Source organism: Macaca nemestrina, chromosome 8, assembly GCF_043159975.1.
Source record: "Macaca nemestrina isolate mMacNem1 chromosome 8, mMacNem.hap1, whole genome shotgun sequence".
In the NCBI taxonomy this organism is placed as follows: domain Eukaryota; kingdom Metazoa; phylum Chordata; class Mammalia; order Primates; family Cercopithecidae; genus Macaca; species Macaca nemestrina.
In genome coordinates, this window is record NC_092132.1 from 111,668,964 (window position 1) to 111,685,870 (window position 16,907).

Consider the following 16,907-nt stretch of genomic DNA (forward strand, 5'->3'; position numbering starts at 1 on the left):
ACGCCGCGGCAAGAACGACTAGAACCCGGGCGTCGGTTCCCCGGCCGCGTCCTGAAGACCCGGCTTCAGGAAGGAGCGGCCGCTGACGTGAGAGGTGAGTGTGTATTTACTTCAAAGTGTGAGAAATCTAAAACCGTTTAAGAATTCAAAATCAGAATCCCACACGCTGTACCCCAAGGCCTTCGAGTTCCATTGTTGACGCCCAGACACCTCCAGAGTCCTTTAAACGTCTGCCCGACGCCTCTGACAGGCGTCCGCCCCTCGCTCACTCCCATCCCCAGCGGCGCCTCGCATCGGAAACTGGGTCCCCGGGCGCCTCCCGCATTCTCCCCACGCTCTCTCACAGGTGCTATCAGTTCCCGGGCCGGGGCCGGGCCCGTCCTCCGCGAACGCTGCAACAAAGGCGAGGAGCCGCGGCGGGTCCCGGGCGCGGGGCAGTCAGGCTCGGCCACCCCCGGAGCTCGGCGCAGCCCCAGCTGCGAGGAGCCGCGCGGATCCCAGAGTCGCCCGCCGCGTCCCCAGCCCAGCCCTGGCCGGGGTCCGCCCGGAGTAGGACGCCTCAGGCCCGGCAAGTTTCTCTCGGACCCTGGGCCAAGCCTCCTCGCCCCGCCCGCCCCGGGCCCCGGATGTGACGGAACCTTCGCCCGCAGCGCTCGCCCCCCGGGCCGCGCGTGGAGGGTCCCGGTAGGTGGGGGGGAGGGGGTCTTCCCGCCAGCCCGCGGCCCCCACATACCCAAGTGAGGAGGCTCTCGCACAGCTCCGCCCGCTCCAGCGACTCTACGCTGAACATCTTCCCCGCCGCGGCCGGGCAGCGCCTCCCGCCTGGCCAGACACCGCCGCCGCTCGGTGGGGGGATCCGGGGGCCTGCGCAGCTGACTCGGCCTCAGGCCCGCTTGCTCCTCGGATTCGGCCGCCGACTCTCGCCCAGCGCTTGCAGCGGCTCCGCACCGTCACCCCCGGCGCCCCTCCTTCTCTTTTCAATCGGGACCGCGCGCCAACCGCGCGCGACTCCGGCCACGCCCGCCGGCCCGCGTCCCCGCCCCCGGCCGCCCACACCGCTCCTCCCCGGCGCCGCCGCCCTGGCTGGAGCCGCGGCCGAGGAGCCACTGCGCACGCTCGCGCCCCGGCCGACCCGCGCCGCCGCCGCCGCCGCCGCCGCGCGCGCCCCCGCCACCAGCTCGCTGCGTGTCGAGGCGCGCGCGCGCACGAGCACGCGCCCCGCCCTGGAGGCTGCGGCGGCGGGTCTTCCTCCGCCGTTCGGTCGCGCCCTCGCGGAAGCTCGGCAGTGCGCGTGCGCCCGCACCCGCACTCCAAATTAGAAAGGGGACGTGTACTGGGTTGCCCGGGAGGGGTGGCGGGAGCGGTCCCGGAAATAATCTGTCCTCTGTCACCGGGAACTGGCGAGGTAGTTCCTTCGCGGTGGAGAGGTACGTCCGGCGCGCGGCGGCCACGCCCACCCTATCGGGGCCAGCGGAGCCGCGGACGGCGGGGCCTGGCCGTCTTGGGGTCGCTCTGGCAGCCGAGGCTCTGCGGGTCGGCGGGAATCGCCGCCTCCTCCCCCCCTCCTCCCCGCCCTCCTCTGGAAGCCCCAGAATCGCTCCGCGGCTGTCCGGAGTCGCCGGCGACAGTGGAGGGGCCGACGCAGAGAGCGGCTGTAGTGGGCTTGGCCGGCGGCTAGGACACCGCCGCTCCCTCTAGGGTCGCTCGGAACGCGACCCTGAGAACTCTCCTTAATGCAGGAGGGGTGTGCGCCCGTTCGCCAATCCGTAAGGACCCCGGCCGACCCCGGGCCTGCGTTTCTCAGCGTTCGGAGTTGGCTTCGCTTAATGGCGAGGCGGATCGTTCTGGAGCTCCCGCCTCTTTAGAGGCACGATCTCTCTGCAGGGCTGCCGATAAATTTTTAACAGATATAGCATACGCAAAAAAGTGCATACGACATACACGTTTAAAGAAGAATTAATAAAACACCCAGATAAAAACGAAAAGGGCATTGCCGGCACCCCAGGAGTTTCTCACCCATACCCTGTGCTCCTTTCGGAGCCTGATTCTCTCAGCCTGATTAGTGTGATCTTTTCCTTACAGTTTTATCATCTGTGTGTGCATGCAATCTCGTTTTCCTTTGCCTGTTTTCGAACTTTTGCGGGTAGATGACAGTGTGTTGTTTTGTGGTTTTCAATCAGTATTAAATTGGTGTACTGTGTATCTATAGGTAATTTTCATTGTTGCCTAGTATTCCAGTGCGAATAGAACAGTGAATCCATTCTACTCTGGGTGGGCGTTTTGTTCAGACTGATGCTACTCAGAACAAGGCTGTAAACATTCTGGTGTACCTGGAACCTAGTGCAAATGTGTTGGAATTCCAGGACATGCGCCTTGGAGTCCTTAGAGAATTGTCGATGCAAACAGAGAGTATGCGTAACTACCAGCCAATGCAGAGTTTTTATTTGGAGTGCGACAAAGCTAACTTCCCAGGGCACACTTTCACTTTGCTTCGTAGTTCCTGGAACCCCTTTCCCCCACTTTTTTTTCCATTGAGAGTAGGTTTTCTCATTGAGCACTCAAAACTACCAAGACAAGGCCGGGCGCGGTGGCTCAAGCCTGTAATCCCAGCACTTTGGGAGGCCGAGACGGGCGGATCACGAGGTCAGGAGATCGAGACCATCCTGGCTAACCCCGTGAAACCCCGTCTCTACTAAAAAATACAAAAAAAAAAACTAGCCAGGCGAGGTGGCAGGCGCCTGTAGTCCCAGCTACTGGGGAGGCTGAGGCAGGAGAATGGCATAAACCCTGGAGGCAGAGCTTGCAGTGAGCTGAGATCCGGCCACTGCACTCCAGTCTGGGCGACAGAGGGAGACTCCATCTCAAAAAAAAAAAAAAAAAAACTACCAAGACGGCATTGATTGGGGTTTTGGTGGTGGTGGTGGTGGTGGTGGTGGTGGTTTTTGAGAAAGGATCTTGTTCTGGAGTACAGTGGCGCAATCTTGGTTCACTGCAACCTGTCTCCTGGGCTCAAGTGATCTTCGTACCTCAGCCTCCCAAGTAGCTGGGACCACAGGTTCAGGCCACGATGCTCAGCTAATTTTCTTATTTTTTGTAGAGAGGGGGTCTCACTATGTTGCCCAGGCTGGTCTCAAACTCCTGGGCTCAAGTGATCCGCCCGCCTTGGCCTCCCAAAAGTGCTGGGATCACAAGTGTGAGCCACCGAGCCTGAGCCAGCATTGAGTTTTTAAGGATGCCTTACAGAGTACCACTTGATAGTTGACCCCTGATCCTTTAGCATTTTGTAAGTGTAAAAAAAAAAAAAAACTTACCTGAAGTATTCTCAATGGTCTTTTTTTCAAGCATTCTTCCCTACACCAAGGGCAGAGAAACCTTTAGAAATTACACATATGTGGCCGGGCGCGGTGGCTCGCCACTGTAATCCCAGCATTTTGGGAGGCCAAGGCCAGCGGATCACGAGGTCAAGAGATCCTGGCCAACATGGTGAAACCCTGTCTCTACTAAAAATACAAAAATTAGCTGGGCGTGGTGGCGGGCTTCTGTAGTCCCAGCTACTTGGGAGGCTGAGGCAGGAGAATCACTTGAACGTGGGAGGCTGAGGTTGCAGTGAGCCGAGATCACGCCACTGCACTCCATCCAGAGGACAGAGCAAGACTCTGTCTCAAGAGGAAAAAAAAAAAAGTTACACATGTGTATCTTGCCTGTCTTTGGTTCCTGTGTTGGTGCCTCTGGATATTTGTCAAACTAGAGTTCCTACATTCCTTATCAGGTTATTTCTATCGAATTTCTAGCACTTTTAAGTGACCTATAATCTTGTAGGCAAACAAATGAAGTCAGTGAGTATATGTCACATTGACTTACGCCGGACTCACATGCAGCTTGTCTTTAGATGGGCAGACAAGATGCTAGCCGTACTGGAGTGGCTGTGGCTGTGCTGTCCTGAGCACCCTTCCTCCAGTGGCCCGGGTTTTCAAGGCTTTGACACAATTGACCTAAAGCCTCCTTTTTCAAGAGTGGCTGCATATCCACAGTGCTTTTGTGCATGATGTTGCGTTGTTCTGGAGGTTTCATTTTGTAATTCCAGTTATCTTTGATGAAAGAAATTAGTAAAAACGTTTGGATGTGAGTAATTGCAGAAGCCATGTGGCTGTCAAGTTTCTACATGAGCCTTAGGGTAAAAAGGCACTGAGATTCTCTCCTTTGTTCCAGGAAGTCCTGGAATTTCCTATTTTTCTCTTATTTTCTCTATGTGGTTTATTTTTTTCCTTCCCTGAAAACTTTGGAAATGCCTGAGGAGAGGTGAGTTGAACTTGTCTTGGCTGTCTCTTACTCCGGTTAGTTGGAGGCTGGTTCTCACCCACAGCTGCTTATTGGATTAAAGAGGGCATGTCCTGTGTGACAGTGCTCCAGATTGCATCCTGTCTTCCCAGGGAACACATACTTAGAACTGTGATTAAAGAGAGTTTGAGATGCTATGTGGAGCAGCTCTGGGGCAGGCATGGCTAGTTTTTATCGTAGTTCTGCTGAGTCCTTGGCAGTTGTTAATAATATTAACCAAAACACTGTAGCTTCCATTTACTGAGAGCCTATATGATGTGCCAAGCAGTATTCTAAATGCCTTACCTTCATTATCTCATTGTAAACTTCACAAGGCAAGGCACTTCCCCCCATACCGCCTGCCCCCAAAAAGAGTGGCAGTTTGATATGGTTCAACCTAATGCCTTTTACATATGAGGAAGCTGCGACAGAGACTTTATGTAAGTCCAGGGCTGTCTGACTCTGGAACTTGTGCTGCTTTGCTGTCTGAAGATACTGCTCAATAAGATGTAGCCAGCTGAGCAATAGCAAAGCCAGTTTCTTTGCAAACTTCTATCAGTTATACTGCACAGTTTCCAAGATGGATGGGGTTCAGTTTTTGTGAATCTTAAACAGTTCAAAACCGAGTATTAGTAACTCTTCTTTTCATATTTTATAGGATACCATGAAATAGATTACATTGCATGTTTTATGCATTTAATAACGTTTTTGGGTTTAATGTAAATAACATTTAGTGGCCACTACAACATGTAAGACCCTGCTCACTACTAACAGGAATAAGATACGATTCCTGACTGAAAGGAGTTCATTATTTAAAAATGTATTTGTAATTTTTACGAATGTATAATAGTTTTACATATTTATGGGGTACCTGTGATATTTTCATACAAATATATACAATGTGTAATGATCAAATCTGGGCAGTTTTTTGAGACGGGGTCTTGCTCTGTCACCCAGGCTGGAGTGCAGTGGTGTGATCTTGGCTCACTGCAACCTCTGCCTCCCAGGTTCAAGCAATTCTCGTTCCTCAGCCTCCCGAGTAGCTGGGATTACAGGCATGTGCCACCACATCTGGCTAATTTTTGTATTTTTAGTAAAGATGGGGCTTCACCAAGTTGGCCAGGCTGGTCTCAAACTCCTGGCTTCAAGTGATCCACCCACCTTGGCATCCCAAAATGCTGTGATTACAGGCATGAGCCACTGCACTGGCCTGAATGTCCAAATAATGTGAAAAAATAAAATAAATAAATCCAGTAAGATGTTACTTTATATGCTTGGAACTAAGTGCTTAACATTCTGTGATTAATAATAAATTTTGAAGGTGAAGCAATTGAGCATAGTATCTACATATTCTAAAACTAAACTATAGTCACTTGTAGATTCTGTAAATATTTGGCACCAATAAACATTTTTGGCTGGGCGTGCTGCTTCACGCCTGTAATCCTAGCACTTTGGGAGACCTAGCTGGGCAAATTCCTTGACCCCAGGAGTTCGAGACCAGCTTGGGCAAGATAGTGAAATTCGTCTCTACAAAAAATAAAAAAATTTTAGCTGAGCTTAGTGGCGCACGCCTGTAGTCACAGTAGGAAGATTGATTGAGCCTGGGAGGTCGAGGCTGCTGTGAGCCAAGGGTGTGCCACTGCACTCCAGCCTAGGTGACAGAACAAGACCCCGTCTCAAGAAATAAATTTTAAAAATTAATTTATAAACATTAATTTGAATAATATCTTTTTCAAAAAGGAAGTTCATGGTGTAGTGAGAGTGTTTAGCAGTTGACATGCCAGTCATGCCACTTAGGTCAGTGTAGGTGCCTCCGGAGTAGGCACCGTCAGGAAACTGAGCGACTGGGTGGTAGATGAGAATGGTCACTGACTGGACATTGAAGCTCTATTTGCATACCAAGAGAGGAAGCAAGTATTGGCTTTATTTTTCTTGTTAAAGTAATTCATACTTGAAAGAATTGAAACTGAAACTGTGTCCTAGGGAGGGTGTTGGTCTGACTTTGCCAGTCCAGCTGCTCACTGATAACCACTCTAATGCTAGCTTTGATCTGGCCTTTTCTCTATTCTGAAACTCTGAATCAGAGAAATTTAGCAGTAGAAGGAAGTGAAGAAATAAAGTCACAGTTGTTAAGCTAAAATAATTTAAAAGGTCAAAATTGAGTTTAAAGAGAGTTTAAGTGTAAAGGTTGAGGACAGGCCACCTGGGAAAGGACAGATTTAAAAGCATGGAAGTCAGTGCTCTTAGTTATAGACATTTGGGATTGTTTATATAGACAAAATCCTATATTTAACAGAATTTTAATATCTTAATGTAAGGCTTAATGTACAGTTATAATGATCTGATTAGTCAAGGTGTCTTTTTTAGGGGAGAAAGAGTGTAACTGTCATGAGATCCCTGTTTGGGGCACCATCTGGTCTGAGTTCCATACAGGACAATAAAAGAGGCAGTTAATCTGTAATAAAGATCAGCAGTTAGAAGGAGGAGATCTGGTCTCTTTTAAAAAAAAGACTTAGTCTTTTCTTAGTTGTTTATAGAACAAGAACAATCAGGAAGAGTTAAGCTAAAAATCTAAGAAACAGAATTGTAAACCTGTTACATGACCCAGATCATAGTCACATCTCTCTCAAGGCTTAAGGCGTTTTAGAGGTTCTAACAACTTTTAAATTTTATTTACTTTTACACAGTTGTTGTGACAGAATTGGAACTAAAATTCAGGGCTCTTCATGTCCAAGCAACAACTGCTTGGGCTTCAGTTTACAGCCTGTATGGTTGGACAGAATCAGCAGCACTGTTTAGTTCTGGATAATCACTGACTGAACAACAAAAGTTGGAGAACAGAAGTCCTCGATTTTGGAATTCATTTTCAGGACTGAGGTATATGTCATCTCCCCAAGTAGGAAATTTTGTTTCCTATTTCTCTTCTGGAGTTTTAAATCAGACCAGCCTCTTTCCAAACTGAAGTGATGGTACAATACCTCATTTTTAGGCACTAGCACCTACAGTTGCTTTTTTACTTCAATTTTATGAGAAACTATGGCAGAAGTTGTGCTATAGAAGCCCCCAACAAGCAGGTCAAACGGCATTAGTAGATCTCCATTTGACAGCCTGGCTTTTGTTGGGATTTCCATGGGACAAGAAAATGCGGTGCCCTTCTCTTTTCCTCTAAACACTGCTGGGAATATCTGCTCTCAAATGATGCAAATGAAATAATATGGCCATGCAATACTTAAATATCCTGGATCTCTGAGCTCTTGGAAATGTACATGAAGCAATATTTTAAGAGTATAATCGCAGGCCAGGCACGGTGGCTCACACCTGTAATCCCAGCACTTTGGGAAGCTGAGGTGGGTGGATCACGAGGTCAGGAGATCGAGACCATCCTGGCTAACACGGTGAAACCCCGTCTCTTCTAAAAATAGAAAAAATTAGCCAGGCATGGTGGCCAGCGCCTGTGGTCCCAGCTACTCGGGAGGCTAAGGCAGGAGAACCCAGAAGGCGGAGCTTGCAGTGAGCTGAGATCGCGTCACTGCCCTCCAGCCTGGGCACAAAGCAAGACTCCGCCTCAAAAAAAAAAAAAAAAGCATAATCGCATAGTAGTCAAATATAATATATATTATATGTATATGTTGTATAGTATAATTTATTTGCATTACCATTGATTGCACCTTGAAGGACATAGGAACAAATGTAATGCATTTTTTTAAGTACAAAATAATAAACTGCCTAAATGTATGGCATAGGAGAAAATGTGAGTAGGAATAATTACAGTGCATTTGTTTATAGACTTAACTTACAAAGCACTTTCACCTCTGTTAATTTTTTTTTTTTTTGAGATGGAGTCTCGCTCAGTCGCCCAGGCTGGAGTGCAGTGGCGAGATCTCCGCTCACAGCAAGCTCCGCCTCCCGGGTTCACGCCATTCTCCTGCCTCAGCCTCTCGAGCAGCTGGGACTACAAGTGCCCGCCACCACACCCGGCTATTTCTTGTATTTTTAGTACAGACAGGGTTTCACCGTATTAGCCAGGATGGTCTCGATCTCCTGACCTCGTGATCCGCCCGCCTGGGCCTCCCAAAGTGCTGGGATTTCAGGCGTGAGCCACCTCGCCCAGTCTGTTAATTTGTTTTAACCTTCACAGCTCTGTGGGATAATTAGAGGTTGGAAATCTTGACATGGGGGATAACATTTGGGTTATCTTTGAGCAGATGCAAGTAGTTCTCACTGCCCTTAGGACTTTTGAAACAGCTATAGCATCTCTAATTTTAAAAGAGGAAACCTGATGAAATAAAAATCTAAATTGACTCCATGGCCCACCTCTAGCTTATTTGAGGCTCTTCAGTTCAATTGGCAGCTCATTTAACTGTTCTTTTGAATAAAAATACTGCAATTAGAGCTCTTTCTGTGAGTTTCTTGGTGTGCCCCTTCGTAATGGCTATTTGAAACCAGTCATTAAAAGTTGCATGTATCAGGCCATTACTCCGTGTAAAGCTGATGAAAGCTGCCTTTCATCTGTTTGCGTAGGTTTCTTCCAGGAGCGATAATTTTCTTACTAGCAGCCAGTTCAGATTATTTTCAAAGGTGTTGAGACGTCTATACTCAAAATACCTGACTAGTGATGATATTGAATAAAACTTATTTCAGCTCAGTAAGTTACATAAATGCAGAACTTTATTTTAATTATTCATATATATTTAATTGAATATTTCCTTAATTTCTCTTTAGGTGTATTATAAGACTTTGACACTTCCTGTTTTGTCTGAAAAAAATGTGAATTACCTGTGATATTTGGACTCCAGTGTGATTGGGCTATCTCCCCTCATACCTATAGAATTGGGTACTACCATTTTTCTCTAGTTTAGAGTATGGGAAGGAAAGTTTCTTATCCTCCCTTTTCTCTTTATAAGGAAATGCAGCATCAAAGTGATTCTATATTCCAAGCAGTTCAAAGAATTCTGAACCATAAGCTGAGCTTAGTTTCAGGTGGGCAAATAGTTTTTCAAGCACCAGAATTTTCATTATTTCAAGTAGTTTTAGTATAACTATAAATGTTCTATAGCCTAAATGTCTTTTACTTTTCAAATTACTAACACTGTAAGTATGGTAAGTCACTTTTATTTAAACAAATATCTGTTAGGTCCTATTATGTACAGGGTATATGCTAGAGAATATGAGAATGCTTACAGAAGACTATAATATATTTTCTTTCCTGTCAATACATGGGTAATGCCACAAGACATACACATGCTGTGAGGGGGAAGAGGGATCTGATCTATGTAGAGAATTTATTTGCTATTCAGGAATAAGAAAAGAGCAGTTGGACAAGAATGGCTTTTATTTATTTATTGTTTTTGGCGGGGAGGGGGACAGGGTCTTGCTCTGTCTCCCAGGCTGGAGTGCAGTGGCGCTATCTGGGCCTCACTGCAACCTCCGCCTCCCAGGTTCAAGCGATTCTCCTGCCTTAGCGTCCAAAGTAGCTGAGATTACAGGCGCACATCACCCGGCTAAATTTTGTATTTTTAGTAGAGACGGGGTTTCACCATGTTGGCCAGGCTGGTCTCAAATTTCTGACCTCAAGTGATCCACCTGCCTTGGCCTCCCATAGTGGTGGGATTACAGGCGTGAGCCACTGCATCCGGTCCAAGAATGGATTTTTTTTAAAAGGGGTTAAGCTTGAAGAGGAAAAAACATTTTTAAAAACTACATAAATAAATGATAAATTATAGTAATTGTTTTCTTTAAAAGAAATAGAATTTGACTGGGTGCAGTGGCTCATGCCTGTAATCCCAGCACTTTGGGAGGCCGAGGCTGGTGGATCACGAGGTCAGGTGATTGAGACCATCCTGGCTAACATGGTGAAACCCCATCTCTACTAAAATACAAAAAATTATCCAGGCATAGTGGTGCGCGCCTGTAGTCCCAGCTACTTGGGAGGCTGAGGCAGGGGAATTGCTTGAACCCAGGAGGCGGAGGTTGCAGTGAGCTGAGATCCATACCACTGCACTCCAGCCTGGCAACAGAGCAAGACTCCATAAAAAAAAAAGAAAGAAAGAAAGAAAAGAAAAAGAAATAGAATATTGTACTCCACAAAATAATGTGTCTGGCAAATTTTAAAGAACTCAATGATGGGGAATCCCTACTGGAGTTGTACTTAATTGCAGCCTATCAGAAACTAAATATGTTAGAAGTCAGTTGTATTTACATTGTTTTTATTAGTATATTTCATTTTCACTGTGTCATTTGTAACTCTCATCTTGTTTCTTCTTATTTTAGACCTGGAATGGCCAAATATCAAGGTGAAGTTCAAAGTTTGAAACTGGATGATGATTCAGTTATAGAAGGAGTAAGCGACCAAGTACTTGTGGCAGTTGTGGTCAGTTTCGCTTTGATTGCTACCCTGGTATATGCACTTTTCAGGTAAGACTAAGGACAAAAGAATTGAATACATTTGCAAGGATTGCTGACTTTTTGACCCCTAATAATGTATAATACTTAATATGAAAAGCAAGTAACAGAGCTCAGTGATTGTAGATGTTTACTAAGGTATGTTATTTTCCACAGGGCTTTGAATCTAACACATATATTTTCTGTCATCAGCTGTCTTACCAGATAATAATTAAATTCATTATCCACATTTTGAATAAAATATTAGTATTTTCTATTGGTATATGGCAATTAAAAAAACTTTAATTTTCATAATTAAATCCGTCAACTTGTAGGTGATATAGATAATAAGTACAAAATACCTTGTTTTAAATGGAAAAATTAAGGCAAAAAAAGACTTGTGTAGTAAAAAGGGAACTAATGTTAGAATTAATTTAATTTTTTAACTTATTTATTTATTTATTTATTTTTTGAAACAGAGTCTCACTATGTCGCCCAGGCTGGAGTGCGTGGCACTATCTCAGCTCACTACGACCTCCACCTCCTGAGTTTAAGCGATTCTCTTGCCTCAGCCTCCCAAATAGCTGGGATTATAGGCACACACCACCACACCTGGCTAATTTTTTTTTTTTTTTGAGAGAGTTTTGCTCTTGTTGCCCAGGCTAGAGTGCAATGGCACTATCTCAGCTCATTGCAACCTCTGCCTCTGGGGTTCAAGCAATTCTCCTGCCTCAGCCTCCTGAGTAGCTGGGATTACAGGCATGCACCACCATGCCTGGCTAATTTTGTATTTTCAGTAGACATGGGGTTTCTCCATGTTGATCAGGCTGGTCTCGAACTCCCAACGTGAGGTGATCCACCTGCCTCACCCTCCCAAAGTGCTGGGATTACAGGCATGAGCCACTGCACCTGGCCCTAATTTTTTCATATTTTTTGTAGAGACAGGGTTTCGCTAGGTTGGCCAGACTGGTCTCAAACCCCTACCTCAAGTGATCCACCTGACTCCGCCTCCCAAAGTGCTGGGATTACAGTCATGAGCCACTATGCCCAGCCTATTTATTTATTTTAGAGACAGGGTCTCGCCGCATTGCCCCAGTTGGACTTGAACTGCTGGACTCAGGGAGTCCTCCCATCCCAGCTTCCCAGGTTGCTGGGACTACAGGTATGTACCACTGCACCTGATTCTAAAATTAATTTAGGCTGGATGTGGTGGCTCATGCCTGTAATCCCAGCACTTTGGGAGGCTGAGGCAGGCGGATCACTTGAGGTCAGGTGTTTGAGACCAGCCTGGCCAGCATGGTAAAACTCTTGTCTCTACTAAAAATACAAAAATTAGCTGGGCATGGTGGCAGGTGCCTATAATCCCAGCTACTTGGGAGACTGAGGCATGAGAATCACTTGAACTCGGGAGGCAGAGGTTGCAGTGAGCCAAGACCGCTCCAGTGCACTCCAGCCTGGGCAACAAACTGAAACTCTGCCTCAAAAAAAAAAAAAAAAAAATTAAATTAATTTAAATTGACTATTATAGACTCAAGAACAATATTTAAAAGGCTCAGCTGTCTGTCTACCAGTATGTGGAAACTAGATAATAAAGTAGAAATTTAAGAGTTAATACATGAAGATAGGTTAAATTTTGTATAAATTATAGAAAATAAATTTTTAAAATTATAAAATAGAAAAATGATTCTAAAAATTACAAGTAAGTGTATTTCCTGTATAAATTATAGAAAGAAGTATTAAACAAAATGTGAAAACTTAAAAAATTGGTGATTAATTTACTTTTTTACCTCTGTATTGATAGTTTCTTTTTAGGGTAACATTATCTTGATTACAATAGGGTATTTTATAGAGTGATAATCCAGAGTGATTGACACTGGTGATACACTGTGCATATCATGGGGGAAATAATGACTAGATCATAGCAGAGTTAAGTGAACTCCACCAAGCAGGTTGTTCTTAGGATTCATGACTAATGTTTTAATATACACCAAATAGAAAATATTGTATATTGCTGCAGGGCTCTGTCCTTGGGCCTTTTCTATTATTATTATTATTTTTTTGAAACCAGGTTTCACTCTGTCGCCCAGGCTGGAGAACAGTGGTGGTATCACACCTAGCTGCAGCCTGGACTTCCCATGTGCAGGTGATCCTCCCACCTCAGCGTCCTGAGTAGCTGGGACTACAGGTGCACATCAGCATGTGCAGCTAATTTTTTTCTATTATTATTATCATTATGTTTTGGTCAGATGGGTTTTTGCCATGTTGCCCAGGCTCATCTCTAACTCCTGGGCTCAGGCAATCCACCTGCCTCAGCCTCCCAAAGTGCTAGGATTACAGGTGTGAGCCACTAATTGTCAGTTGGGAGGGATAGCTAACATTGGTATAACAGAATTAAGATTCAGAAATAGTCAAGCCATATATCTATGGTCAACTGACCTTTGACAAGGGTGCCAGGACCACTCGGTGGGCAAAGGTTTCAACAAATAGTGCTAGGACAATTGGGTAGCCACATTCAAAAGATTAAAGTTGGACCACACCACACCAGATTAACTCAACAATCTAAATATCAGAGCTAAATGTAGGGGTAAATCATTATGACTAAATTTAGCAAAGGATCTTAGATATGATAACAAAAGCATGAGCAACAAAAGAAAAAGTAGACAAACCAGACTTCATCAAAGTTAAGGTATTTGGATAGGTACAGTGGCTCATGCCTGTAATCCCAGCACTTTGGGAGGATCACTTGAGCCCAGGAGTTGAAGACCAGCCTGGGCGACAGAGTGAGACCCTGTTCAGGCTGGAGTGTAGTGGCTGGATCTCGGCTCACTGCAACCTCCACCTCCCAGGTTCAAGCGATTCTCCTGCCTCAGCCTCCCGAGTAGCTGGGATTACAGCCACCGCACCCAGCTAATTTTATATTTTAGTAGAGATGGGGTTTCACCATGTTAGCCAGGTTGGTCTCGAACTCCTGACCTCAGTTGATCCACCCACCTCGGCCTCCCAAAGTCAGGGGGTTACAGGCGTGAGCCACCACGCCCAGCCTACCAAAAATTTTAAAATTAGGCGGGTGTGGTGGTGCACCTTGTAGTCTCAGCTACTTGGAGGCTGAGATGGCAAGATCACTTAAGCCTGGGAAGTCAAGTCTGCAGTGAGTTATGATCACACCACTGCATTTCAGCCTGGGCAACAGAATAAGACCCTGTCTCAGAAAAAAACAAAACAAAAAAATAAAAATACACGCAAAGGACCTATATAGACATTTTTCAAAAGAAGACATACAAATGGCCAAAAGGTTTATGAAAAAATGCTCAACATTACTAATCACCAGGGAAATGCAAATTAAAACCACAATGAGAAAAAACCTTATATCTTTTAGGATGGCCGTTATCAAAAAGATGAAAACAATAAAGATGAAAGAAGCATTGGCATGGGTGTGGAGCAAAGGGAACTGTGGTGCACTTTTTTGGGGAGTATAAAATGGCACAGTTGTTGTGGAAAACAGTATGAAGGTTCCTCAAAAAGTTGAAAATGGACTACCGTATGATCCAGCAATCACACTTTAGGGTAGTATATATCAAAAGGAAATTACATCAGTATGTTGAAAAGATATCTGTGCTCCCATGTTCATTGCAGCATTATTTACAATAGCTGAAATATGGAATCAAGTTAGGTGTTCACCAGTGAATGAATGAAGAAAATGTGATGTGAGTATGTAGATCTCTCTGTATACACAATGGAATGCTTTTCAGTCCCTAAGAAGGAAGGAAATTCTGCCATTTTCAACAACATGGATGCACCTGGAGGACATGATGTTCACTGAAATAAGGCACAGAAAGACAAATACTGCACAGTCTCACTTAACTGTAAAATATGAAACATTTGAATTCACAGAAGCAGAGAGCAGAATGGTGGCTGTCAGGGGATGGAAAGATGTTAGTCAAACAGTGCAAAGTTTCAGTTACACATATGCATTTTTAAAAAGAGAGGCGGGGCACGGTGGCTCGTGCCTGTAATTCCAGCACTTTGGGAGGCTGAGGCAGGCAGATCACCTGAGGTCAGGAGTTCAAGACCAGCCTGGCCAACATGGTGACTCTGTCTCTACTAAAAATATGAAAATTAGTCAGGTGTGGTATCATATGCCTGTAGTCCCAGCTACTCGGGAGGCTGAGGCTGGAGAACTGCTTGAACCCAGGAGGCAGAGGTTGCCGTGAGCCCAGATCGTACCACTGCACTCCAGCCTGGGCAGCGACAAGACCAAAACTCCCATCTTTTTTTTTGTTTTGTTTTGTTTTGTTTTGTTTTTTGAGACGGAGTCTCGCCCTTTTGCCCAGGCTGGAGTGCAGTGGCGCGATCTCAACTCACTACCAGTTCTGCTTCCTGGGTTCAGGCCATTCTACTGCCTCAGCCTCCCGTGTAGCTGGGACTGCAGGCACCCGCCATCATGCCCAGCTAATGTTTTGTATTTTCAGTACAAACGGGGTTTCACCGTGTTAACCAGGAGGGTCTCAATCTCCTGACCTCGTGATCCGCCCGCCTCGGCCTCCCAAAGTGCTGAGATTACAGATGTGAGCCACCGCGCCCGGCCCAAAACTCCATCTTAAAAAAAAAGAAAAAAAGAAAAAGATCACAAAACCTTTTGTAACCTATCATGTTTAAAATTATATTTATAAGACTTTTTTTTTTTTTTTTAAATTTTGAGACGGAGTCTGGCTCTGTAGACCAGGATGGAGTGCAGTGGAGCAATCTCGGCTCACTGCAAGCTCCGCCTCCTGGATTCAGGCCATTCTCCTGCCTCAGCCTCCCGAGTAGCTGGGGCTATAGGCGCCCACCACCATGCCCAGCTAAATTTTTTGTATTTTTAGTAGAGACGGGGTTTCACCATGTTTGCCAGGATGGTCTCAATCTCCTGACCTCGTGATCCACCCGCCTTGCCTTGGCCTTCCAAAGTGCTGGGATTACAGGCATGAGCCACCGCACCTGGCCAAGACTAATTTTATTTTAAATATTTTTCTATTATCTTCTGATTTCTCTACTATGAATATTTATTATTTGCATAATAAAAGTTTTTTTTTCCACATCACCAGACTAGAATGATGTGAAGCCCAAACTAAAAAGTTTCCATTTTTGCTGGCACAGTGGCTCATACCTATAATCCCAGCACTTTGGGAGGCTGAGGCAGGTGGATCCCCTGAGGTCAAGAGTTCGAGACCAGCCTGGCTGACATGATGAAATCCCCTCTCTACTCAAAATACAATAATTAGCCAGGTGTGGTGGTGGGTGCCTATAATCCCAGCTACCCAGGAGGCTGAGGCAGGAGAATTGCTTGAACCCGGGAGGCAGAGGTTGCAGTGAGCTGAGATCGCACCACTACACTCCAGCCTGGGCAACAAGCAAAACTCCATCTCAAAAAAAAAAAAAATTCATTTAATAAGGCAATGGTATATTGTAGATGCTGAAAACTTTATTGGCTACTTTTATAAAATTAATAGCTAAAGGTCAAATCTGCATTATGTTCAGTTTGGGACTAGCATTTTAAACTGGAAAACATTCAGGGGAGACTGTCAAAATAGGGAAAGCTGAGGAAACAAATCATAAAATGCTTGAAGGAAGGAGGGATGTCTAGCTTAGGGAAGGGACTCTTGGACAGTAAAACTGTCTTTGTGATGAGGGCTTGGTCTTGTTAAAGAATAAAATTTTAATTTGTGCAGCAGCAATAGAAAAAAAAAAAAATTAGAGCCAGGCTCAGTGGCTCACGCCTGTAATCCCAGCACTTTGGGAGGCTGAGGTGGATGGATCACTGGAGGTCAGGAGATCAAGACCAGCCTGACCAACATTGTGAAACTTCCGTCTCTACTAATAATATAAAAATTAGCTGGGTGTGGTGGTGGGCGCCTATAACCCCAGCTACTCGGAGGCTGAGTCAGGAGAATCTCTTTTTTTTTTTTTTTTTTGAGACGGAGTCTCGCTCTGTCGCCCAGGCTGGAGTGCAGTGGCCGGATCTCAGCTCACTGCAAGCTCTGCCTCCCGGGTTTTTACGCCATTCTCCTGCCTCAGCCTCCCGAGTAGCCAGGACTACAGGCGCCCGCCACCTCGCCCGGCTAGTTTTTTGTATTTTTTAGTAGAGACGGGGTTTCACCGTGTTAGCCAGGATGGTCTCGAACTCCTGACCTCGTGATCCGCCCGTCTCGGCCTCCCAAAGTGCTGGGATT

The 16,907-nt window shown here is 45.7% G+C and overlaps 2 protein-coding genes across 7 annotated transcripts in view; one reads left to right on the forward strand and one right to left on the reverse strand.

Moving 5' to 3' along the window:
- The window catches only part of LOC105476513 (hook microtubule tethering protein 3), a 125,411-nt gene extending 124,455 nt beyond the window's left edge, over nucleotides 1-956 (reverse strand). Inside the window, exon 1 of one of the 2 annotated variants that reach the window (XM_011732484.2) lies at nucleotides 734-956. In XM_011732484.2, coding sequence (XP_011730786.1) covers nucleotides 734-790 — 57 coding nt within the window. In that variant the 5' untranslated portion in view covers nucleotides 791-956. The other variant, XM_071068308.1, reaches the window with a different exon arrangement.
- A 295-nt stretch (nucleotides 957-1,251) lies between these two features.
- The window catches only part of LOC105476515 (ring finger protein 170), a 43,871-nt gene continuing 28,215 nt past the window's right edge, over nucleotides 1,252-16,907 (forward strand). Inside the window, exons 1-3 of one of the 5 annotated variants that reach the window (XM_011732492.3) lie at nucleotides 1,304-1,427; nucleotides 7,005-7,194; nucleotides 10,588-10,731. In XM_011732492.3, coding sequence (XP_011730794.1) covers nucleotides 10,595-10,731 — 137 coding nt within the window. In that variant the 5' untranslated portion in view covers nucleotides 1,304-1,427; nucleotides 7,005-7,194; nucleotides 10,588-10,594. Of the gene's footprint in view, nucleotides 1,428-1,687; nucleotides 1,767-7,004; nucleotides 7,195-9,221; nucleotides 9,298-10,587; nucleotides 10,732-16,907 lie in introns of those variants that run through there. The other 4 variants (XM_011732493.3, XM_011732491.2, XM_071068309.1 and 1 more) reach the window with 4 other exon arrangements.